This window comes from Podarcis muralis, chromosome 17 (genome assembly GCF_964188315.1).
Source record: "Podarcis muralis chromosome 17, rPodMur119.hap1.1, whole genome shotgun sequence".
NCBI lineage: Eukaryota > Metazoa > Chordata > Lepidosauria > Squamata > Lacertidae > Podarcis > Podarcis muralis.
In genome coordinates, this window is record NC_135671.1 from 40720438 (window position 1) to 40747175 (window position 26738).

General features: G+C 45.5%; 1 protein-coding gene across 10 annotated transcripts in view; it reads left to right on the forward strand.

Annotated features, from left to right (window-relative positions):
* The window catches only part of KIF17 (kinesin family member 17), a 44576-nt gene that overhangs the window by 10825 nt on the left and 7013 nt on the right, over nt 1–26738 (forward strand). For 8 of the 10 annotated variants that reach the window (XM_028712578.2, XM_028712584.2, XM_077921023.1 and 5 more), the window contains 7 exons: nt 1659–1848; nt 3309–3761; nt 14196–14305; nt 15048–15195; nt 20655–20749; nt 22750–22883; nt 24803–25034. In XM_028712578.2, coding sequence (XP_028568411.2) covers nt 1659–1848; nt 3309–3761; nt 14196–14305; nt 15048–15195; nt 20655–20749; nt 22750–22883; nt 24803–25034 — 1362 coding nt within the window. The remainder of the gene's footprint in view (nt 1–1658; nt 1849–3308; nt 3762–14195; nt 14306–15047; nt 15196–20654; nt 20750–22749; nt 22884–24802; nt 25035–26738) is intronic. The other 2 variants (XM_028712587.2, XM_077921026.1) reach the window with 2 other exon arrangements.

Genomic DNA, 26738 nt, shown 5'->3' on the forward strand with positions numbered 1-26738 from the left:
TGGGCTAGACTGGTTTTTACTGCTTGGCCCCCATAGGGAGTTACAATCAACTCTGCCTTCTAAAATTTGGCCAGGCTATAATAACCCCTTGTACAGTATACTGAGGAAATATCAGCCCCGTATCCCTTAACTCTACTATTAATACGTTATTAATTTTAATTTCCTCACTGAATTGCACCTGAGCCCATCTAGATTGACGTGGGTCAATTAATGCCATTCTCACAGTCTGTTGAACCCCATTTGGCGCCTCTTCTGATGAACCATTTTCTATTGAAGCTTGATTCTGGGGAGGGGGAGGTGCTGCTATAGATTGTTCCCTTGGCCTTCCTTCCTCCTCCCATGACGCTTCCTCAGCTGTGCTGCTCTTGAGACGCAACCTCTCCGCCATTCTCTCTCTTGCAAAAAGCTACAGTCTTTCTTAAGATGTCCTGGCTGTTTACAAAAAAAACCCAGGCCACTCCGAGACGAGATTGAAACCTTCCCGCCTAGGGGGTTTCCTGTTATTATTATCATCAAAGCTTCTGTTTTCCCCACTCCTCCCCTTCGTAAGAACTTTACTGGCGATTCAGTTTCATGTTTTCATGAATTCTTATCCAGTGGCTTACAGGAACAAGAAAGTCCTCACATGTAGCTTAAGAGAGTGCAAAATATGACTAAATCCTGCCCTTCAGTATATGGGGGGAACGTATGCTTGTCCCAATAAACACAATTCTTTCTCCCCCTGAAGGATCTTTCTGGAGAGGAGTCTCCCTCGCTCCAAACCACTCTCGGTCTTGACACCCGACCATATTCCTCCTTTACATCTCCGCGTCTCTAGGGTCATTCAGCTATTAACTAGCTGGCCCCCTGCCTGCTTCTCACCAAACAGACAAGCGCGCTCTTCTGCCATTTCCCCTGGAATTGATGAACACTTTCTGCCGTCTAAACAGCCACTTGCCATTCACAGTCAAGGTGCTGAAGCTCCAAAGCTCCTGTTCAAATGTGCCACTATGCCACCGTGTCAAGGAGGTCACTTTCCGAAGTCCTCCCTGCAAGCTTCTAAAAACTTATCAGGCTTTATTGGCGTCTTCTCTGGCACCAGCTACAGACACCACACGGCAGTCTAATCTATGGCATGTTCTCTCCCCCTCCCTCAGCAGGTGAACACAAAGATTTATAGGGCTGAGGAATGCTGGCAGCCCTGTCACCTGCTCCCACTTTGGGGACAAATTGTTAACATCTTCCCCAGCCTTTCAATTACCCAGATTCTTTCAGCAGACACTTGGGACTGGACCTTCTGCTGTATCTTTCCCATATGCTGCATGATAGTCCTCCCCCAGTTCTGTTGTATTACTGGTAAATACAAGACCTACATTTGCAATTCTTGTTCCAAAAATGCAGTTTGCCAGAGGTGTATAAGCGGATGCAATCCATCTGGGAAAACACACCAGTGTATAAATGGGCAGAGCAAGATGTGGCCCATCTTGCTTGTAGGTGATGGGGAAAGCTTTAGGAACCCATCACCTCTGTGGGGTTTGTTCTTTGGGGTAGAGTGCCACTGTCTGTGCATAAGAGCTTTCTCCTTCTATAGCAGTGACCCTCAAGCTTCTGGTCATTTCCTAGTTCAAGTGTCTTTCTGCAGCTTTTACTGTAACTTGCTGTAACGGCCCTCCTTGCAGCTGAAGGAGCATCCAGAGAAAGGGGTCTACGTGAAAGGCCTGTCGCTGCACACAGTGCACAGCATCTCCCAGTGTGAGCGCATCATGGAGATGGGCTGGAGAAACCGTGCCGTGGGCTACACCCTGATGAACAAGGACTCCTCCCGTTCCCATTCCATCTTCACCATCAACATGGAGATCTATGTCGTAGGTAAAAGCTGAAAATTCCTGTGTTGAGGATGTGAATGAGACAAGACAGGGGCTGGAGCATAGAAGCTCAACAACTTTGATTTCCCCAGAAAAGCTCAACCATTTTGGTCTGCCTCAGGCACGGCAGAGGTTGCTTGTGCTCTGCTGGTGCATCTAGAGTTCAGGTGCCGGGTGGCAGCAGTGTCTGTTTCTCCGTGGGTGAAGCAAAGCTACTTGCAATTCTGCTTGAAATGAAGTTTTAAGAGCTGTTTGACAGTGGAACTGACTCCCTCGGAAAGTGTTGGACTTTCCTTTATTGGAGGTTTTTAAGCAGAGGTTGGATGGCCATTTGCCGTGGATACTTTAGCTGAGATTCCTGCATTGCAGGAAGTTGGACTAGATTAGGGTTGCCATATTTTGAAAAGCAAATAAGAGGATACATTTGCCTCTCTCTCCCCTCACAGTGTGGCCACGGCGTGCATTGCCTGTCAGTGGCCAGCATTTGGGGCCTTCCCTTTCTGCCTATTTGCATATAACATGCTCTCCTCTGGTCTCTCCAAAGGGCCCCCAGCTGTTGCCCAGCCACCTTCCGGTCTCTCCCCACCCCCACCCCCAGTATAAGACAATAAGTGTTCAACAGTTTTCACAATGGCCAACCTGCATTTTAAATCCTCTTTGGCAACTTTGAAAGGCATCGCTTTGGAAGTCAGACACCCCCTCCCCCCAGATATGCAGGGCTTGCCTGTTGACTTTCGACCAAGCTGTGGTGGGGTTAGTATCAGATTCAGTCCCTGAGCACACACATCGGAAAGGGGGGGCATGTGGGGGTGACACTCTTCCCTTCCTCCTCTCTGATTTCTTTTCCTTCAATAAAGGTAGCTCCACCCGTGCCCAGCACAGGCACCTTTCCCAGCAAGCAAGGCCTTGGATGTCGAACGCTTGATCTCAAAAGCCCTGTCCCACCGCGCGCTTGCTTGCCTGCTCACTCACTGCTGCTGCTGCTTGTAAGTGGCTCCCCAGCAATTTCAGCCCCTGCCTGTGATAAAGCCCAGGTTTCCAAAGCAGCAGCAGCGCCGCCACCAGGCACCATGTGTCCCTTCTTAGTCCCAGAGCAGCCCCAGCAGCCTTATGGAGCGCATGGATAAGGGCCGCAACAACCCCCCCCCCCGGACATTTTGCATAATTTTTAAAATCCACCTGGACAGAAATTTTAAACCGTAAAACGAGGACATATCTGGAGAAATCCGGACATATGGCAACCCTAGACTAGATGACCCTTGGGGTTCAGCTCCACAATTCTGTGATAATCTGTAGAACTCATTGCTGTCTGATGATAGCAAGTAGGGCTGTCCCAAGACATTTTATCACAGCAAGCAGCTAATGGTGCAGCACAAGGCCCTTCAGGTCTGATATACTCTAGATAATTCAGGATTGTTCCCTTCTTTCAAGAACTCAGCTCAGCCCAGACTCTCTTCCTTGCAGATGAGAGGGGGCAAGATCACCTGAGGGCTGCAAAGCTCAACCTAGTGGACTTGGCTGGGAGCGAGAGGCAGTCCAAAACTGGAGCTGTTGGCGAACGCCTCAAAGAGGCCACCAAAATCAACCTCTCCCTCTCGGCACTGGGCAACGTCATCTCAGCCCTGGCAGACGGGAGGTGCAGACATGTGCCCTACCGAGACTCCAAGCTGACTCGGGTGCTGCAGGACTCGCTTGGAGGCAATACCAAGACGCTCATGGTAGCCTGCTTGTCTCCTGCGGACAACAATTACGACGAGACTCTCAGCACCTTGCGCTATGCCCACCGAGCCAAGAACATACGGAACAAACCCCGCATCAATGAGGATCCCAAGGATGCTCTGCTGAGGGAATACCAAGAGGAAATCAAGAAGCTGAGAGCCATCTTGGCTCAGCAGATGAACATAAGCCATTTGCAAGGTAGGATCCCTTCATGTAGCTGCTTCACCACTTACTGAAATGGAATTGCTTATGTTCTGTGCCTCAATCATTGGGGGAAACCTCTGTCCACCAGTAGTGACAACAGCAGCTATTCTTCTAATCTTAGGTGGTGCCCCCTTCTCAACAATTAGTCTGTGTACACACAACATATTCAAGAATCAATGGAAACTGAATCCTTGGGATTTTTTGACACACGGCACACACAAACTAATCTATTGCATTCCTCCCCCCCATCTGTTGTTGGCATCCATCTGTCTTGACAGACAACAGAGTGTGCGTCTGGGGGTGATGTCAAACCACTGTACTAGTAGCACAGAAGTGATCTTCCCAGGGCATAAGCCTGGGCAGTGTTTATGGAGGTCCTGGGCTGCCCAGATGGCAAAACACCCCTCTTGGGGTGGTCCAAAGGAAAGTAGAGAAATGTTTGACACCAGCTTGGCTGCAGGAGTTGCTGGGAGGAGGCGTACAAGGCCCCATCCCGCTGTCTTAAGACTGTACTCTGGATTTGTGTAGGGTTTACTCCTTAGGCTTTTCTTCTTCCAAATATATTCTGCAAGGCAGCAGAGGTTTAGGATCAGAGTTTTCCTTCTCATCGTGGAATACCTTCCAATCAGAAATGCACTTATTGAGAAAATGGTTTCATTAAAAGAAAAAAAGCTCATTGCAGATTGATTCTGTGTAATTGCACAGTACATACATTTGAAAAAAGATAAAAACTGACTTAGGTGATGCCAGCCAGGTTGTACCTACAGTTGCCCAGTGACTTTGAGGGTAGACTGCAGTCACCACTTCCTTTTTCCTTAACCTGGGGCATATGCAGGGAGGAAGAGGCATGGATAGCTTCACCAAGGGAAAGGTTTTCAAATGCATGTTAAGTAACTGTACTCACCCTTGTGGATGTCAGGATTTAGAAACAGTCTGGATTGAAAACAGCATGTTGAGGATGTGCATGAACAATTCCAGACTGAATTATATGTTGGTGCTACAAATAGGTTAGTGTGCACACAGTCTCAGATGAGGGGTAAGTGCAATTCTCCCTCCCCCCACAATGATAACAGGATACCTGACCCTTTCAGCAATATTTCAGGACCATTTCCTAAAAGGCAATACTTCATTTTTAAAAATTCAAGCCATTAACTACCCACTATATCTGCTTTCTTTCCTATAGACTCTATTCGGTGCTAAGATTGGCAGAGGGGACCCTCTTGGTGGTTCCTTTTCTCTCAAAGGCTGAGGGGGCTGTTTTAATGTTTTTAACTGTTTTAATGTAGTTCCCCACCCTGGGACCTTAAAGTGAAGGACAGGTTAAGAATAACAACAACAACAGCAACAAAAACAGAGATATAAATAAAGGGACAATATGATCACAGGCTTGATCATTGCCCTGATTGTATTGCTGACATAGCCACTTCCGGCCTGCCCAGGAGGTGGGGTTGCGGGCTTCACGCCCACCCCCCACGTGAGCGGGGGGGGGGGGGGGGCTGCCATTTGATATGCGCCTGAAAACACCTGCACACCTTAGGGGCATAAGCTCAGTGGTAGAGCAAATGGTTTGCATGCAGGAGCATGTGGCAACTCCAGTTCAAAAGATCTGAGAAAAAGACCTCAGAGAGCTTCTGCCATTCTGGCTCAGGATGACCCCTTTATAGGCAGAGATCTTGAGAAGTTTGCTAGAGTGGCTTTTAAGGTGCCTCAGTGAGTAGAGTGCATGCTTTGCATGTATATTGCTATAAGTTTTTTGGGGGGGACCCCCTATAACCTAGAATTTAATAAATGGGGTTTTTATTGTTTGGGCTGTGAAGGGAGAAATACAAGTTGCAGAGGAATTCCTGAGCTAACCTATGAAGCAAAGGACCAGGCCAAGCTAGGGCCATTAAGAAACAATACAGAGCTACAGAAGGCGATTGGCAAATCAAGAGAACTGTCCTCTCCCCTTACCCTGATTTTGAAGGCTGGGGATTTTTAAGGTTGCCAGCGTAAGTGGGTGTGAGGTGACAGGAAAAGAATGTCTTGAGCAAGATGTGCTGGGAAGAAGGGGGAGATGCCTTGGACTCCAGGGAACAAACCTCTCTTAAGATGACCATGCTGTAAGATCTGGACTCCCTCCATGCAGACTGAAGGTGTACATATGGGAATAAATTGTATTTCTTAAAGCTACAGCAGTCTCCACTGCATTTTCAATTCTCCAAAGGAGCAGAGACCCTAGGGGAGCGCTGGAACCCCCTCAGGAATACCACTCAGCAGAGAGTGGGGGTGACACCTGCTTTTGTTACACTGGTGTAAGAAGTGGGAGCCGTGTTTCCTGGAGTGAAGGCCTAGGAGACCATGCTCCTGAAGTCAAAATGAAGGGAGGAATAGCAGTATTCCTCAAGCTGATGGAGGAGCACCGAAAGCAGCATCATGGGCAGCAGATGCAGTGGTTCAGTGAAATGAGAATAGAGTGGGAAAGAAATCTCCTTGGAGAGTAAAGTGTGACTCCTTGCCAGGCGCCAGTGGCAGAAGAAAAAGGTACCAAGGTGGCTGGAGCGGAGGAGGAGCTGCTAGTTGATCTCTCTCCTAGTCCCGGAGCTCCAGCAGTGGGGGAAGAAAATGCCTCAGAGGAGAAAGGCTGGCCACCTGAGCTGCCTGACCCCTGGAAGCCTTCTGTGGAAGAGGAGAAAATGGAGGTGCCGGAGAGCCTGCCAGAGGAACCCGTGCCTGCGGAGGTGCCAGAAAGAGGGGAAACTGTTCCTGAGGAGTTGGGGGAGAAGCCAGCACCTATGGGAAAGGAAGATGTTGATTGTCTGTGCACAAGGGGAAATGGCGCTTTCTTCAGGGGAGGAAAACACCAAGGAGCAACTCCAGGCTTGCGTCCGCTCACTGCCAGGGGAGCAGTTGGCTCCTCCTGAGTTGGTTTCTCCGGAATTTCCCCGAGCGGAAGAGGGTGCCCAGGAGCAGCAATAGGCTTGTGTGCTGCAGAGGTGTGTGAGATAATAATTGCCAGTGGTTTTACCTCTTGGATGCCCCGAGATGGTCTGCAAGGGTTGGGGGGACCTGTCTTAATGCTGGGGGCAGCAGCCAGGATCACCCAGAGTCCAGTGGGTTTAAGGGAAGAAAGTGACTGGGGAAGTTACACGTCCTTGTTTAGCCCCATGAGTAAGGAAAGGGGGTGGGGTGGGTCTGGAGATTCTGCAGAAAGTGCCCCAGGTAAAGCCTGGAGGCGGCATTTTGATTTGGAGTTTGGGGCAGGGGATGAAGTAAACTGGGCCCCAGGGAGGAGAAATGGAAAAGGGGATTCCCCCTTTGCAAGAGAGGAAGCAGCAGAGATCCTAAAATTGTGCTGGAATCTACACACATATTAAAAAAACGCTTTTTTAAAAAGTGTTTTTAAAAATACATTGAATTTTCCATTGCCGTCTAGTGTTACATTGTATATTGCACTTAAAACACACTTAAAACGTTGTATTGCTGAGACCTGTGTCTTGAAGTGGGATTGGAGGAGTTTGGGGCCTCTGAGCCACAAGCAGCAGGGAGGCAGAAATGAAATAGGAAGTCTCTAGAAAGACTGGACCTGTGATTTTTATCCCCTTCTTGTATGGAGAACTGTTTAATGATCTTTAAGATGGGCTTGGATTGATAACTTTATGTGGAAATTGCAAGACCAGGACTTCTGTGTAAGCTACTAGAATTAAGAGCTCTGTGGCTACCCCAGGCAGGCTTCCACTCTTGGGGCGGAGCCTCCACTCTTGGGACTAAGTTCAGCAATCATCCTGAAATACAGCACTGTAGTGTGTTTTTCTTTGTTTCCTTGCATGCTGCTGCTGCTTGCGAGGGGGTGGTAGTAAGTGTTTTGGTTAAATTAGCTTGTTCAGTGCTGATTAAAACTGCTAATGGTGTTTAGGAATGTTCTGATAAGTAATGATGATAATGATGAAGGAAGGAGGGTCTTTGGATGAGACAGCTGTGATACTGAGGCAGACATCCCGGCTTGAATATGTCATGGAAACACATCATCTTGGCTGCCCAGTGTGGGTGACTGGGTACGTGGCACTGGGAGGCTGAAACAGGGACCAGAATGTATCCCAAGAGTAGGCATAGGCCAACTCGGCCCTCCAGGTGTTTTGGGACTACAATTCCCATCATCTCTGACCACTGGTCCTGTTAGCTAGGGATCGTGGGAGTTGCAGGTCAAAACATCTGGAGGGCTGAGTTTGCCTGTGTCTGGACAAGAGGAAGGAAAAGGCTGGAGAATTCCAGGGCAGCTGGAGATCATTTGGAGAGGAGCTGTGATTGTGTTTTCAAACATGTCCCTGTGCTTTGATGTATTGAACTGAATGCTGCTAGTAACATTTCTGTTATTTCTTCTGCACAGCTATGGAAAGCTGTCCCTTTTTCTAAAAGGGGGGTGGTGTTACACATTTGGGGGGACCCCCAGAAACCCTAGAATTTAATAAATGGTGGAATTTTGATTATTTGCTATGTGAAGGGGGAAATACAAGCTGAAGAGGAATTCCTAAGCTAGCCTATGCAAAACAACCTGGCCAAGCGAGGGCCATTAAGAAACAATACAGGGCCACTGAGGGCCATTGGCAATAGAAGAGAACTGCCCTCCCCCCTTGCCCTGAGGTTTGACTGGGGGTTTGGACCTTTGCCAAGGTAGGTGACAGGAAAAGGTGAGGAGCAAGGTGTCCTGGGAAGAAGAAAGAGAACCAAAAGAGAGAGATTCGTTTTGGGCAGGCTAACTGAAGCCCCGTGTTGGACTGCGGTGGGAAATGAGCCTCTCTTGAGATGACCATGCTGAAAGATTTGGACTCCAAGGAAGGCAGGCGCTGGGTGAGTGCCTGGAACCCTCAGGAATCTAGCTTCTGCGCAGACACCCAACTTTTGTAAGAATATATTCAACCCCCATCCAAGAAGCCAGAGAGCTCAGTTGGAGGAGGCAGGAGTGGGTTAGAAGGGACCAACTGACTAACTTGGTGTTGGCATGATTCTCACCAGAGATGTACAAAGAAGTGGAAGTGTGGACTTGCAGTATTATTTTAAATATAAAGGGGGGGGGAGACTCTGATAGGAAGGAAGGAAGAGTGGAACAATAGCCAGGACAAGAAGCATCCCAAGGTGCTACGCCAGGCCTGAGCAAGCCACACATTTAGATAAAGCGTGTGGCGCTGGCCTCCTGGAACTATATCACTACAGAAAATGGAAAGTGAACACCTGGGAGCAGGAGCCATGCAGCCTTCCTGTTATTGTTACCCCTGGCCACAGACTGTGCTCACAGAGGTTGACTGAGGTTGGGCAACCCTGGCCAGGCAAATAGACTCCATCTGTCATGATGTGATAGGAGCCTGTTCTTGTTTTTTGTTCAAAAAATGTTGCATTTTAATATCATTTTTTAATTAATAAGTCTAGGTGCAAAAAGGAACAAAAGTGTCATAAAATGACTTGCTATAAGAGTTTCCCACTTCAAAAATAATATTTAAAATGTTAAATGAGTATTACATGCTGTCTTGGGAGAGCTAGGAGTGCTAGGTTTCTAAGTATTATCTTTTGAAGTATTCTGAAATACAAAATAAATAATTTTTACAACACAACATTGACACTAGGAATTGCATTGCTAATGGGCACTAACCCAAAGGTGTCCTTGATGAAAACTAGTAAGTGGACAGGAAGAGAACCTACTCATGTGACCCTCACACAAAAACCTCACACATACACCTTGTAAAATAATAAATATTTACTACGCCCCTTCTCTCTTCCCCTGCTCTCCCCACACACCTATCTTCTCCCCCAACCTTACACCTTCAAAGTCTCACAACAGATATAACTGATCTGTAAAAAGGACTTTATGATCTGAAAATAGAGATGATGTATGTACTTCTGTAACCCAAAAAACTTTAATGAAAACAGTTTCTTTAAAAAGGTGTCCTTGATGGTGGCACAGCTACAATCTCTTGTTGTACTCGTAATTGTGATGGCATTTGCTATCATTAGGAAGAATGGCATTTCCTCCGAAACTCCCATACTGCAGTTTAAGCAGGTTCATAAGGGGGGCGGGGCTAACCAGGTTTTATTCTGGATGAAACTTCCAGAGGGGCACCATGGAGACTCCCAGGCTGTGTGAGATTCCTCTGACTGCTCTTTGGTGATCCCTCCTAGCCGAGTAAGATTGTCTTCCATGAACATGGTCTTAACAGTGAGTCCGTAAGTGACTGTGGAGGCCAATTCTGGATCCACATGTCCTTCCACAGTGGGGACATTGGTTTCTGGGCGGGAGTTGATCACGGTGTGGATTTACCAAGTGTGCCTTCCTCTTAGCACGTTTCTCCCTTGCGTCCTGAGTTCGAGTGTCTTAAAAGCCCATGACACCTTTGGTCAAGGCTGTTCTCCAACTGGAGTGCTCGCAGGCCAGTGTTTCCCAGTTGTCAGTGTTTATACTACATTTTTTTAGATTTGCCTTAACACAGTCTTTAAACCTCTTTTGTTGACCACCAGCATTACGCTTTCCATTTTTAAGTTTGCGATAGAGTAGTTGCTTTGCAAGACGATCATCAGGCATCCGCACAACATGACCAGTCCAACGAAGTTGATTTTGAAGAATCGTTGCTTTAACACTGGTGATCTTTGCTTCTTCCATTACACTGATATTAGTTCGCCTGTCTTCCCAAGTGAAGTGTAAAAGTTTTCAGAGACACCGTTGATGGAATCTTTTAAGGAGTTGGAGATGGCATTTATAAGTGGTCCATGTTTCACAATCATATAGTAATGTTGGTAGTACAATAGCTTTGTAAACAAGCCTTGTGGTTTCCCTGCGAATGTCCCGGTCCTCAAACACTCTGCACTTCAATCAGGAGAAAGCCGCACTTGCAGAGCTCAGGCGATGCTGGATTTCGGCATCAGTGTTGGCCCTTGTGGAAAGATAACTGCCTTGGTAGGAGAAGTGATCGACATTTTCCAGTGTTACACCATTGAGTTGGATTTGTGGCGCTGCAGAGGGGTTATTTTGTACTTGTTGGTGCAGCACTTTGGTTTTTTGGATGTTGAGTGATAGGCCAAGCTTTTCGTAAGCTTCTGTAAAGATATTTAGGATGGTTTGTAGGTCATCCTCTGAGCGTGTGCACACTACGTTGTCTTCAGCATACTGAAGCTCTATGGCGGAAGTTACAGTAACCTTACTCTTTGCTTTCAGCCTACTCAGATTAAAGAGCTTTCCATCTGTTCGGTATATGATTTCTACTCCGGTGGGGAGTTTTCCTTTGACAAAGTGCAGGATCATGGCAATGGAAATAATGAATAGAGTTGGGGCAATAACACAACCCTGTTTAACACCTGATCCCACTGCGAATGGTTCACTTTGAGAGCCATTGCTATCTGTGGTTGTTGCTGTCATATTATCATGGAGGAGCCAAATGACGTTTACAAATTTATCTGGGCAGCCAGTTTTCATGACAGTCCACAGGGCATTACAATTTACAGTGTTGAAAGCCTTAGTCAGGTCAATAAACACTATATACAGGGGTTGGTTTTGCTCTCTGCATATTTCTTGAAGCTGTCGAGTGGTGAAAATCATGTTCACTGTCGCCATAGAAGGTCGAAAACCATTTTGGGATTCAGGAAGGGTCACCTCGGATATTGTTATGCGATAGTTTGCTAAGATCCTTGCAAGAATCTGGGCACCACAGTTCAAGAAGGAATCTGGGCACCACAGTTCAAGAAGGACACTGACAAACTGGAACGTGTCCAGAGGAGGGTAACCAAAATGGTCAAAGGCCTGGAAACGATGCCTTATGAGGAACGGCTAAGGGCATGTTTAGCCTGGAGAAGAGGAGGTTAAGGGGTGATATGATAGCCATGTTCAAATATATAAAAGGATGTCATATAGAGGAGGGAGAAAGGTTGTTTTCTGCTGCTCCAGAGAAGCGGACACGGAGCAATGGATCCAAACTACAAGAAAGAAGATTCCACCTAAACATTAGGAAGAACCTCCTGACAGTAAGAGCTGTTCGACAGTGGAATTTGCTGCCAAGGAGTGTGGTGGAGTCTCCTTCTTTGGAGGTCTTTAAGCAGATGCTTGACAACCATATGTCAGGAGTGCTCTGATGGTGTTTCCTGCTTGGCAGGGGGTTGGACTCGATGGCCCTTGTGGTCTCTTCCAACTCTATGATTCTATGATTCTATTCTAGAATTTTGTCGGCCGCAGCTAATAGAGAGATGCCTCGATAGTTTCCACAATCAGTTCTGTCACCTTTTTTAAAGAGATTGATAATTTTGGCATCCCTAAAGTCTGCTGGGATCTCTTCTCTTTCCCAGATTTTTTCAATGAGCTTGTGAAGTTGTTGTGGAAGTCCAATTCTGCCCACTTTGAAGATTTCGGCCTCCTTGGCTCTGGAGTCTAAAAGCATCCTACCTAGGCAGCTCTCATCCTCATCTTTCCGAGGATGTTTATTTGCAAGGGGAAGCAGGAATACCTTGGGAGGCAAAAGTAAGGATCCCCCCCCCCCCGTCTGTTTTTGCAATTGTGTGAGACAGAAATCCTGGCGAAGGAAAGGGTGGAGAAGGCTGCCCTCCGAGCAAAGTTGAAAAGGGAAGTTTTGTTTCTTGTTCTGCTGTTAAAGGGAATCATTGCAGATTGGAAGGCACACAGCCAACCCCCTGAACTATCCTTCCTTCTTCTTTTGCTCCCCTCAGCATCTCAGAGATCAATTAAAAGTGGTAAAGAGATCATAACACCACCTCCTGTATCTTTCAGAAACAGGAGCTTTTGTCATGATTAGAGAATATAAATGGCAAAATCACAAGATAAGCACTTTGAAGTATTGTTTGCTTGTAATATGTTTTCTCTCTCTGGGTGTGTGTTGAATGTGTCTGTATCTAGAGGACAACTTACTTGTATGTAAAGAGGGCACTGTGTAAAGATTGTACAATCTTATACAGTACTGCAATCTTTTTTTTTTTTTTCTAAAAAGCCAGGCAGCGCCCGCGGGTCTCAAACCGCTGGAAGCGATTTGGGGATCCAAGCAATGCGTTGGTCGATGGAACCGCTGGGCTGAGCTGGCTCGATAGTACTGCAATCTTAAGCATTTTTACTCAGAAGTAAGTCCCACTGATGGGACGCGGGTGGCGCTGTGGGTAAAACCTCAGCGCCTAGGACTTGCCGATCGAAAGGTCGGCGGTTCGAATCCCCGCGGTGGGGTGCGCTCCCGTCGTTCGGTCCCAGCTCCTGCCCACCTAGCAGTTCGAAAGCACCCCTAAGTGCAAGTAGATAAATAGGTACCGCTTTATAGCGGGAAGGTAAACGGCGTTTCCATGTGCAGCACTGGTGCTGGCTCGCCAGTGGCAGATTCGTCATGCTGGCCACGTGACCCGGAAGTGTCTTCGGACGGCGCCGGCTCCCGGCCTCTTGAGCGAGATGAGCGCGCAACCCTAGAGTCAGTCACGACTGGCCCGTACGGGCAGGGGTACCTTTACCTTTAAGTCCCACTGAGTTCAACAGGACTTACTCTCTGGTATGTGTCTGACCATTATCACCGTTTCTATTATAATATATGCACAAGGGGGTGCTAGAATGAGTCTTTGACCCAGATGAAAGAAAGCCTAGTTTTGCCCCTGGTTTAAGTGCTGGGGAAATTGTGATTTCCCACAGTGATTGATTGGTTTTACTTACCTATATGCCGCTTTTCCACAATGAGCTGTACCCAAAGCAGCCTATGGCAAACATTCAGGACATTGATAGAGTACATGGAAATACAAATATGTAATGCAAAACAAGTCAGTAAATTAAAAATAACAAATATCCAACAATTTAACACAGAATAAATTCAATATTACAAAGAAAAAAACTAATATCGACATACATAAATGCATAAATACAAAACAAAAATGAGAGTTAACTGACAATAACCTTTCTAGTGCTGGTCTTGCTGCACTCCAAGTGTGCTTCAGAGAGGGGGAGATGACACACCGCTGGCTCTCCTCCTGAGGAGGTTGATAACAGTAAAAGAGAAATGTCAGAGAGAGCAATGATGGTCAGTCTGATGGTCAGTCTGTTCCCTCGCCTCTTGGAAGTGCCAACTGCTGGTACAGGTCTTGTTGCACTTCAGAGACACCTCAGCATCCTGGCCGAAATACAGTTCAGAGGGGAGGGGTCCTCTCACCAGGCTAGATGACCGGGTAGACAAACAAAGGGTATGAAATCAAGATTGGCCGCAACAACAGACTCACCAGTGTATATTTCCCATTGTTAAATAACAAAAGAAACAGAACATTCCAGGGTTTTGAAAGGCTCTTAATATATTTGTGGTCAATATAAACTATATCAAACTATTTGGAAATGAATTCCTTTGGGTGGTCAGGAAAAAGTGAGCTTTGCTCCCAGGCCCAATTTCCAAGCTTTCTAGGTGTGCCATCTTCTCAGTTATGTCCTTTCTCCTTCCTTAGTGGAGTTGTCTCACATGCTGCCTCCTGAGGCTGCTCAGCCTGAGGCGAAGCCAGAGCCCTCTCTTGAGTCCCTGGCAGATATTGAGAAAGAGAAGCAGCTAATTCGAGAAGTAAGTTGGTGCAACCATATCTTCTGGCAATAGGGACGGGTGGGATTCCAGTACAGTCTTCCTTGCACAAACTTGCCAGGTAACTTTTCTAATTAGCTGAACCACACACATTATGGTTTAAATGATGTTCCATCATCTATTAAATATTTATCTTTTGTCAAGAATTTGCTGAGTTTAATACCTAGCTTTTGGTAATATGCCTTTATAGTTTTCTGCTGTGGTTATTGTACCAATGTTTTGAGATACTGTTGTTTTAGTATATGCTGCTTTAGTGTATTTTATAAACCACCCTGGAATTGGATAATGAAGGGTTTATCATTATTTTATTAACTTACTAACTAACCAACCTATATGCGTATGTGTGTGTATCAGCATCATTGAGAAAACACCCAAGAAACTAGTGACAATGCCAGATGGACCCTCTTTGGGAGAGCAGTCCTCAGATAGGTCATCACAACTGAAAAGATCTTTTCTCCTGACTACTTGATTGCCAGAGTTTGACCTTCTGATTTTAGCTGTGGTCCTAAGCACAGCCATTTGGAAAAAAATATATGATATCCATGGTATTTCCTTCTAGTTAAATATGCTTAGCAAAGGCTAAGTTTCTTAAAAATCTAAAGTTTTCAATTCTCTTGAAAATATAAATGAGCAAAACCACTGTGTGTCCTCCCTCAACAAATATTCTCTAGAGTTGGAATGTGCCACACCAGGATCCCTCAGCTGTTTTCCTTGACCTTTTCAGGAGTATGAGGAGAGGCTGGCGCGGCTGAAGGCTGACTACGAAGCTGAACAAGAATCTCGGGTCCGGCTGGAGGAGGATATCAGCGCCTTGAGGAATGCTTATGACATGAAATTCCATACTTTAGATGAGAACCTCCAAAAGGAAGCAGGTATAGCCATGAAGCCAGAAGAGCGGCTGAATAATGTTCCTTTGAGTTGGAAGGGGTGGGGTGTCCTTGCACATCTCTATGACCAGCAGTTAAATTATGTTTAATAATTTCAGGTTATTAAATTTCAGGTTAAATTATGCAAAGTAGTAAAATTAAAAGAACAAATAATGCAAACTAGGAGACTGTAGGCTGCACTCTTGAATAGGATTAGGATGTACTATTTTGATGCTTCTTTGGTCCCAGAGATGGTGCTCAGAGCCAGCTGCTCCACCAGCTGATATTTTTAAATTAAAGGAAAAAGCTTCTGGCCTGATTTGTTGACAGTCTTATCATTTGAGGAACAGGAAATGCTCAAGACATCCTCTTGTTTGAGTCCAGGGCCTTACTTATGAGTAAGGTCATTCCCCATCCTGGCGTTAAAATCCCCACATACAATAAGAAGGTAGTTAGGATATCCAGTAGAGACTCTGTCCAACACTCTCCTATCCTTTGCCAAATCTCTGCTGTCATGTCTGAGGTTGATACAAATCAACAGATGCAGCTTGTAAGCCCGGATGGTTAGCACCTGCCAATAATTAGAGGAAGTGTCCTCTATCTCTGTGATCTCTGCATCTACAGTGACAGATTTCTGAATAGCTCAACTGCCACTTCCATGCCTGAGCAAGGAAATTTTCCAGGCAGGTTGCTCCCATGTCCTAAAGCCCTAGAGCTTTAGAGAGTTTGTCTCCGGGAGCCAAATCTCCTGCAGACAGACGATGTCAACTGTGTGTCGGTACCTTTTAAAATCTGAGTCAGCTAATATGTTCCTCCAGCCTGCAATATTCAAGATAAAAGTTTTAGGGGCTGGGCTAATTCTTTAATGGTCAATAGTCAGTCTGCAGGATAATCTACCAATAAGGTGTGTCTGTTTCCTACCCGCCAGTTGGAAATCGACAGCTGGTGGTATTCATTTATACCTTTTAACCTGAGGACCCTCTTTTGAGGCAACTTCTGTGCAATATGACTAGGAAGAGACTGGTTCTTTAAAGAAATCGTGATTGCTGTTGTTGCCTTTTAGAATGAATCATAGAATCATAGAGTTGGAAGAGAGCACAAGGGCCATCGAGTCCAACCCCCTGCCAAGCAGGAAACACCATCAGAGCACTCCTGACATATGTTTGTCAAGCCTCTGCTTAAAGACCTCCAAAGAAGGAGACTCCACCACACTCCTTGGCAGCAAATTCCACTGTCAAACAGCTCTTACTGTCAGGAAGTTCTTCCTAATGTTTAGGTGGAATCTTCTTGTAGTTTGGATCCATTGCTCCGTGTCCGCTTCTCTGGAGCAGCAGAAAACAACCTTTCTCCCTCCTCTAAATGACATCCTTTTATATATTTGAACATGGCTATCATATCACCCCTTAACCTCCTCTTCTCCAGGCTAAACATGCCCAGCTCCCTTAGCCGTTCCTCATAAGGCATCGTTTCCAGGCCTTTGACCATTTTGGTTGCCCTCCTCTGGACACGTTCCAGTTTGTCAGTGTCCTTCTTGAACTGTGGTGCCCAGAACTGGACACAGTACTCCAGGTGAGGTCTGACCAGAGCAGAATACAGTGGCACTATTACTTCCCAGAATTGCATTGGCTTTTTTAGCTGCCGCGTCACACAGCGGCGTAGCGTGGGTTGTCAGCACCCGGGGCAAGGCAAGTAATTTGCGCCCCTTAACCCGGGGCAAGGCAAGTAATTTGCGCCCCCTAACCCCTAACCTGCCGCCGCTGCCAGCTTCTTCTTGCTGCTGCCTGGGCTGCAGTATTTACGGTAAGGTAGCCACGGCAGCGGCGGCGAGTCCGTGACAGGTGATCTGAGGCGAGTTGCCGCTGGCGCTGCCGCCCAAACGACGCCGCTTGCCCGGAGGAGGAGGGCAGAGAGGCGAGGAAAATGCAACATGGCCCAGCAGCTGCAGCAGCGGCGGCGGCGGCGGGGCTGTGAGGAGGGGCTGCCTGGCGCGCCCTCCACGGCCCTGACACGCGGGGACCGCGGCGAGCGCTGAGAGCCGCTGCCAGCTCATCTGTTCCGCGAGACATGGGGCTCTGCTACAGCCTGCGCCCGAGGCTCTTCGGCGACTCCGGAGGCGGCGAGCGCCCCCCCCCCCGATGTTGCGCCCGGTGCGGCCGGCCCCCCACTGCACCCCCCACGCTACGCCACTGGCGTCACACTGTTGGCTCATGTCAAGTTTGTGGTCAACCAAGACTCCTAGATCCTTTTCACATGTACTGCTCTTAAGCCAGGTGTCACCCATCTTGTATTTGTGCCTCTCATTTTTTTTGTCCAAATGCAATATTTTACATTTCTCCCTGTTAAAGTTCATCTTGTTTGTTTTGGCCCAGTTCTCTAATCTGTCAAGGTCGTTTTGAAGTGTGATCCTGTCCTCTGGGGTGTTAGCCACCCCACCCCAGTTTGGTGTCATCTGCAAATTTGATCAGGATGCCCTTGAGTCCATCATCCAAGTCGTTGATAAAGATGTTGAATAAGACCGGGCCCAAGACAGAACCCTGTGGTACCCCACTAGTCACTCTTCTCCAGAATGAAGAGGAACCATTGATGAGCACCCTTTGGGTTCGGTCAGTCAGCCAATTACAAATCCACTGAGTGGTAGCATAGTCAAGACCGCATTTTACCAGCTTCTTTACAAGAATATCATGGGGCACCTTGTCGAATGCCTTGCTGAAATCAAGGTAGGCTACATCCACTGCGTTCCCTTCATCTACCAGGCTTGTAATTCTGTCAAAAAACGAGATCAGGTTAGTCTGACATGACTTATTTTTCAGAAATCCATGCTGACTATTGGTGATCACAGCATTCCTTTCTAGGTCTCACAGACTGTTTGCTTAATGATCTGCTCCAGAATCTTCCCTGGTATTGATGTCAGACTGACTGGGCGATAATTATTTGGGTCCTCTCTTTTCCCCTTTTTGAAAGTAGGGACAACATTTGCCCTCCTCCAGTCTGCCGGGACTTCGCCTGTTCTCCAGGAATTCTCAAAGATGACTGCCAGTGGTTCTGAGATCACATCTGCCAGTTCTTTTAATACTCTTGGATGCAGTTCATCTGGCCCTGGAGACTTGAATACATCTAAACTAGCCAAGTATTCTTGTACTATCTCCTTAGTTATTCTGGCCTGTGTTTCCTCTGCTGAATCATTTGCTCCAAATTCTTCAGGTCGGGCATTGTTTTCTTTATCGGAGAAGACTGAGGCAAAGAAGGCATTGAGGAGTTCAGCCCTTTCTGTGTCCCCTGTTTGCATTTCACCATCTTCTCCTCTGAGTGACCCCACTGTTTCTTTGTTCTTCCTTTTGCTATGGACATACCCATAAAAGCCTTTTTTGTTGCTTTTAACCTCTCTAGCAAGCCTGAGTTCATTCTGTGCTTTAGCTTTTCTGACTTTGTGTCTACACGTGCTGGCTATTTGTTTGAATTCCTCTTTGGTGGTTTCCCCCCTTTTCCATTTTTTGTACACATCCTTTTTAAATCTTAACTCAGTTAAAAGTTCTTTAGATAGCCACCCTGGCTTCTTTAGGCACCTTCCATGTTTCCGTCTCATTGGTATTGCCTGAAGTTGTGCTTTTACTATCTCCCTCTTAACAAACTCCCAGCCATCATGAACTCCCTTTCCTTTTAGTATTACTGTCCATGGGATCTCACCCAGCACTTCCCTAAGTTTTATGAAGTCGGCTTTCTTAAAGTCAAGAAATTGAGTCCTAGTATGCTTGGCTGCTCCTTTCCGCTGTATAGTAAACTTCAGAAGAGCATGATCACTCGCGCCTAATGATCCTTCCACTTCTACCCCACTAACCAGGTCATCAACATTGGTTAGGACCAGATCTAAAATGGCTGTTCCTCTTGTTGCTTCTCCCACTTTCTGGACAATGAAGTTGTCTGCAAGGCCAGTGAGGAATCTGTTTGACCTTATGCTCTTGGCTGAGTTTGACATCCAACAAATATCCGGGTAATTGAAGTCCCCCATTACTACTATTTCCCTTCCTTTTGCATGCTTGGCCATCTGTTCCAGGAAGGCATCATCTATGTCCTCCGTTTGGCTTGGGGATCTATAGTAAACTCCCACAATGAGGTCTCTGTTATTCTTCTCTCCCTTAATTTTGACCCAAATGCTCTCACTTTGGCTTTGAGGTTCTAAATCTTGGATCTCTTCACAGGTATACACATCCCTGACATATAACGCCACTCCTCCTCCTTTCTTGTCTGGTCTGTTTCTCTGAAATAGATTGTATCCCTCCATTATTACATTCCAATCGTGGGACTTATCCCACCAGGTTTCAGTGATGCCTATTATGTCATATTTAGTTTGCTGTACCAAGAGCTCAAGCTCATCTTGTTTATTTCCCATGCTTTGCGCATTAGTGTACAGACATTGAAGTCCATTAATCATTCCCCCGTGTCTCTTATTTAAGGATTTTTTCCTCCCACCACTAGGTCTGCATGCTGTTTGCTCCATTTGGTCTATGACATTTGGATGATCATCTTCATCAATTGATAGACTCCTACCTTCAGGAGCACTGTCTCCCTCCCCCACATTAGTCAGTTTAAAGCCCTCCTGATGAGGTTTCTGAGATTTTTGGCAAAAACATTCCTCCCAACCGTTGTGAGGTGCAGCCCATCGCTTGCCAGAAGTCCATCTTCAAGAAACTGCAGTCCGTGATCTAAGAATCCAAACCGTTCCTGTTTGCACCATTTGCGAAGCCAGTTGTTCACTTCCACTATTTTTCCCTCTCTCCCTGGGCCACGTCGTTCAACTGGGAGGACAGATGAGATGACAATTTGTGCATTTAATTGCTTCAATTTCCTGCCCAGAGCCTCGTAGTCTCTTTTGATCTTCTGGAGGCTATTGCTTGCAGTGTCATTGGTTCCCACATGAACCAAGAGGAAGGGGTATTTGTCAGTGGGTTTTATGATTCCTTGCAGTCGTTCAGTTACATCTTGGATCTTAGCCCCGGGGAGACAGCACACCTCCCGAGACATCTTGTTAGGCCCACAGATCACTGCTTCTGTTCCCCTCAGTAGGGAATCCCCTATCACCACTACACGCCTCCTCTTAGGTTTGGTCGGGGTTCTTCTGTGAGCTGTCAAGTTCCAAGGTCGCCTGCACATTCCCTGAGAACTGACTTTGCTGCTCATCTTCATATACCTGATCGACTGTAATGAGGGAGAGATCCTCAAATGGAGTCTGTTCTTCGTCTTAATGTTTTAAGGCTTTGTTATTATTATTGCTCTATTTATTATTCTGTTGTCTTAGTTATTGAAAGTGCCCACAGTATTGTATGGAAGGCAAAGTAGATATTTTAGAAGTCAATATATAAATGTATAAAATTGCATCACTCTCAGTTAAAAACTACTGCCTCTCTCAAGCTTAACAGAGCTTCAGGATAAAACTCATTTTTTCTCTGCATTTCCTTTATTTTCTCTAGAAATCACCCAGACAGTTGAAGCCATTGCTGACCAAGCTTCTTTGCCTCCAGGCCTTGCTAAAGAAACTGAAGTGTCAGCCAAGGTACCCAGGAAGGTGAACTTCCCTCAACAGATGAAATGATGGCCATGCATAAAAATACTTCTAAAATGACACAGGGTCTGTGTAACGTGAAGCACCGATGGCCATGTAGAGCAGCTCTGTCACAGGAGACTGGAGTGTGTTTCAGTTGGAGGCGATTTGGATTTAATAATAATAGCCATTTAATAATATACCATTTATATCACTGCATTTAGGTATCATGATAGAAACCATGACTTTTTGTCGACTTAGGTACACCCTCCTCCCCTTCCTTTCCTCCTCTTTAGGAGCAGCTGCAAAGAGACTGGCCACTTCTGCTTCTGTCTTTGACTGACTGCAGTTTAGCATTATGCCCAACCCTAAACCATGGTTATTCTTAGCTATGGGCTTGTGAAGCAAGCCAACTTCTTAAACCAAATTTTTAAGTAGGTTTGTTAATATTTATTTATTTATTTATGCAATAAGCTGTGCTTAATAAATAAAAACCCCAGATGTGAATGCTTCTAAACTTCTCTTTGCAGCTACAGCATAGGTGGGAGAAGAGAGGGGAGGGGAGCGTCCAAGCCCAAGGCCTTCCTATTCTGATTACTGTCACAATAAACTGTGGATTATCATGACATTGAAACATAGCCCTTGGTGTAATTCTTACAAGAGCCAGGTAAATTAGGTCAGCAAGGGCGGATAGAGACTTCCCGAAAGCTTTTTAGCAGGTTCACAGCAGAGTAGTCTTTTAGTCACAAACCACTTCTCAACCATTATATCTTACAGGTTAGCCCTGCTTGAATATATGCTGTGTTGTGGTGTACTCAGACACAGCAGTGGCATCTTAAAGACAAACCAATTTATTTTAGTATCAGTTTTCAAGGACTACTCTAATCCATTATACCAATTCCAAGTTATTAGAGGGACCCAGTGGTGGCCCATCCTGTGAAGTGAAGTGAAACAGAAATGTGCATCTGCCCCCCCCCCCCCGCCCCGCTGCCACCAGAATGCCTCCTTTCGCTGATGCTTAAGCACCCTTCGTGGTGCTTAATTATGGGATTCAAGTGAATTTAATGAACTGTGTCCGATGTAACAAATGATTAAAGCCAGTACTTTTATATATTTAGTTCCATGAGATAACTTCGAGTAAGGAATTATACTTGATGTTAATAGGTATTCTCCTGGATTAAAACAGTTTTGAAAACCAGACTAAGGGCTCATCCAGATGTCTGCTTCTCCCACGATTTCTAGGCATGGGTCTCAGAGGTTTTCCCCAGGAAAACCCGTTGTTTACTGCTGAATCGGAACAAACATCAATCCTCAGAAAAAACCAATTGTTTGTTCCAATTCTACAGTAAGCAGCGGGTTTTCCTGGGGAAAGTGGTGAGACAAAAAAAGGACCTCTGTGACCCATACCTAGAAATCATAGGACAAATGGAAGTGTGGATGAGTCCTTCAAGCACATGTGTGTTTATTTAGAAGTGAGTCCCACTAAGGTCTCCAGTAAGTGGTACAGGATTACACCCATGCTTTGCTCAGGAATAAATCCCACTGAAATAAGTGAGACTCATTCTGGGTAAACATGCTTTAGTTGAGATTCCTACACTGCAGTGTGCATTGTGAAGTCAGCAGCTCAGTTTCTCTGCTGGTTGATGATAGAAGCATTTCACTCTTGCCCAGCAACTTCAGGGCATGTCCAGGGAGCAAACTCTTTCCTCTCCCTTTCCTCTCCCAGAACCTTGCACAACAGCTGGGTTGGCTGGGACTGAAGTATGGCAGCAGCAAAACCAACAGCAGTAGTAACCAAGCGCTGGGAGCACAATGCTCCAGCAAGCCTTGACCTTAGACTTCAGACTGTGTGTCCAGTGGATGGGCCAGTCTTTGTTTCCTTTCTCCCAATCCCTTCTGGGAGACAGGCAAAATATAGGGTGTTGAATTTTGGAAACTTGTATGTGAATCAGCTTCAGTCCATCCCTCAATGTGGATATCATGCATATTCAGAATGGCTGCCTCCCATTTTCCCTTACACTCAGGAGTCCAACACAACTGAGCCGCCTGTTCCTTCTGTGGCCCAGAATTTGGAGAAAGCTGTCAGACCGGGGACACCTGGGACTGAGGTGGCTGAGGAACTCCCAGTGGCAGTGAACCAGCAGCAAGTACTTGCCAGGTCGGTGTGAGGAATAGACAGACCATCAAGGGGTGCAATGTTTGCTGGACTTGCTCATTTGCTCCAGAGAGGCTCCCGTGTGGGCCCTCGAGGCCTGAAGCAGACACTGTTCCATTTTCCTTCCGTGTTGGGGGAGTGGAGTCCCTGCATGCACCTTCATTTCATTTCATTTTTCATGTGTATGCCCCCTTTCTATATCTATGCACAAGTCTATTTACAAGCTGAAGAAAGAACAAAAGATCATGCACCTCCTCCAATACAAAAAAGTCATAATAAAAACCTAACTTTAAAATAAACAACTTACATCATATAAAGTAATCCATTAGAATAGAATAGTGCACAATAAAATTAAATGTCAGTAAATAAGAGTGAATTTCTGTTTAATTATTAACAATTACAATAAATAATTGCTAAACTATAATCAGTAATAATAACAGCAAGCCACAATGCATAAAATAACACAATACAGACAAAACCATGTAAAAGGATCAAACTGAGAAACAAAGACGCACAACTTATAAAATTATTAAAAAAGAAAAGCCCTGAACTCCTCTCTTTGCCTCTGCTTCTGCTTGTCTTACAAGTCATGGTCTGGGAAAGGCTCCTTGGCCGGGGGGGGGGGGGGGGGGCAAGGCAGGTGGAAAAAGCCATTGCCTGGTGGCCAACACAGTTTCTCTCCCCACACCTTGCCTCGGCATGCCAAGGCAATGTCTGGAGGATTCTGTTGTTCAGAAGGTAGAAGGTCTGTGACCTGAATGGCAACTTCTTCCTCCCTCATGACAGTGGATCCTCAGTTGCTCCTCCTTTGTCCCCACTGGCTTTCCCACCATGCTTTCCTTCTCAGCCTCCCTTGGCTCAGCTTCTCAGCAACCAGCTGTGGTCCAGAGGATCTTGTTTCAGCTGCCTCTCCGGCCAGCCTTTGAAGTCTGTCTCCCTGCTGACCCCACTTCCTGCTTCAGTTCCAACAACCTTTGAATGTGCAGGCTCTGCCGGGCATGAAAAATTATTTTCCCTTTTGGAGGTATTTATTTTCTTCAGTGCACTAGAACATTGGTTCTCAAATTCTGTTTTGGGGTTTTTTTGACAGATTTATTGAGGTTTCTCAGTCACAAAATCAGAAATAGTGGGAAGTTTCCCTAAAACTGCAAAATAGCCTTCCCATTATCACCAATATTCTCCTACAATGTGTTGGACATAATAATAATAATAATAATAATAATAATAATAATAATAATAATAATAATAAATTATTTCTACCCCACCCATCTCTGGCACAGTCTCAGTTTAGACTTACACACTATAGCTTTATTTTCCCCCCTTTTAATTTTTCCATTTTACAATGTTTCAACAACAATAATTACGGTAAATCTAAACAAATTTAACCTACATTTATTTGACTTCCCTCCCCTTCCCCTTGCGGTTCCTTATTTTATATCATAATCATACTGCATAACTAATTCAAACCTATTTACAAATTTATCATTTTTACTCCCGTTATTTCTTACTGCTCATGTTTATGTCAATCCTACTAACATTTTTAATTGCTTACAGTTTGTCTTCATATATTCCCACACTATAGGGAATATAAGGCACATACAAAGCATTCTTTTTTTCAAAGAATTCTGGGCACTGTGTTTTTTAAAGGTTGCTGGGAATTGTAACTCTGTGAGGAGGAAAATCTAGTGCCCAGAATGGCTTGAGGGGAAGAATGTGCTTCATATCTGCACAGCCTAAGGGGAGCAGCTGGGAAGCTGAACAGGACTGGCCAGCACCCAATAATCTTTTGCAAAGTTCAGGGGTTCCAAGTTTCAGGGATCCTCAGCTGACAAGTTAGTGGCAAAATGGAGGTGGGAGAGACTGAATATAGAAAGTTGGACAAGCTGTGCTTAGAGCTAAGACATTGCCTCCGACCCTCTTAGATTGCAGATGCTGGAGCAGCAGGTGGTGGGAGGTGAACAGGCCAAGAACAAAGACCTGAAGGAAAAGCATAAACGGCGAAAGAAAATTGCCGATGAGCGGAAGAAGCAGCTGCTGGCAGCTTTGCAGAAATCAGATGAGGACAGCAGTGACTGGGTCCTGCTCAACGTCTATGATTCCATCCAGGAAGAAGTGCGAGCCAAAAGCAAATTGTTGGAGAAGATGAAGGAAAAGGTGATTCCTTTCCCCTCTGAAGTCTTGTACAGTGGTGGGTAAGGACGGCTATCCACACCACATTTAGATACTCAAGGGCATTGTGCAGTAACGGACTTAGGATCAGGTCCTTCTCACCATGACCTTTAAAGCAGGGGTTCCCAAACTATGGTGCATGGACCACCAGTTGTCCACAAGCTTCATTCAGGTGGTCTGTGCCTTGTCCATGTTCAGTAGTCATTGATTTTAATGGTATATTTATTGTTTCTTTAAGTTCTTACCAGTGCCAGATTAAACCCTGTGGAGGCCCCTAGGCAGTTGAAATCTTGCAGATGGTGGGCTCGGTTTCTGAGTCAATGCAGGTTTCTCTTCCAAATTCAAATTCTTTCAAGATCGAATCAATATAATTTTGATCCATTGTTGTGGGATCCCTAAAAGGCGTGGACCCCTAGGCCAGTGCCAACTCTGCCTATTTGGTAATCCAGCAATGCTTCTTACATTGTATTGTTTTACAACTTAAATTCCATAAAATTCAAAAAGCATACAGCATCTCACACAGCGCATTGCAATTGTTGTAACAGGCAGAAAAATGATTAAGTTGTCCACCGAGACCTTCAGCAATTTTCTAGCTTGAGAAGCATTGCTTTAAAGCATTGCTTTTCATACTAATATAAGTAGTGTTAGTAGTATCACCACCATTTTATTTTGTATCTACATTTAGTTTGATTTTTTAAGAGGAGAAAGGGTGGTGGGGAGAGAGGAGAAAACCAGAGAGGCCTTATAGAAATGAGAGCAGAGCTCCTTTACCAGAAATAGTTGTATAGAAAAGGGAATTTACAACAGGTTTAGCTTTCCCCACCCTGCAGAACAAGCTGCAACCATTCAAGTTTAAAGGAGCCAAGACTACCTCCATATTTGACCAAGTGGTATGTCCCTTGCATGGAGAAGATGGAGAATGCTATTGGGTGACAGAGAGAAGGCGGAACTGCTCAGCATCTACTTTGCCTCTGTCTTCACCAAAAAGGAAAGCAATGCTCAACCTGTGAGAAGGATCTCAGGGTCTTGGTAGACCACAAGCTTAACATGAGTTAACACTGTGTATATATACTAATACTGTTTTAGACTGTATCAACAGAAGTGTCCTACCTGGACTCTGAGATCATCACCTGAGGCCCTTCTTCATGTGCCTCCTCCATGAGAGTTTCGGTAAGAATGTTCCTTTTCTGCAGTGGCTCCCCATTTGTGGAACACTCTCCGTAAGGAGGTTTGGTTGCCACCTTCATTATACACCTTTACGCACAGGCAAAAACGTTCCTCTTCAACTAGCGCTTTGGCTAATTAATATCCCATAGCCCTTTAAATGTGTTGTAGGAGTGGGGGGGGGGCGGGGATTATTGGTTTAGTTCTTGTCTTTATTACGTATTTTGTGTTTTTTATCTTGCATTTTTTGTTGTGAACCTTCCTGAGATCTACAGATGAAGGGTGACATAATAATAATAATAATAATAATAATAATAATAATAATAATAATAATAATAATGTATAGTGTTCTAGTCAAGGGAAGTAGGGCACTTCTGTTGATAAAATAGTATCAGTATACATCACAGTGTTAACTGTACACTGTGCACTTATACACCTTTATGCGCCAAGGGAAGTAAAAGTCCCACTCTATTCTGCCTTGGTCAGACCCTACCTGGAATACTGTGTCCAGTTCTGGGTGTCACA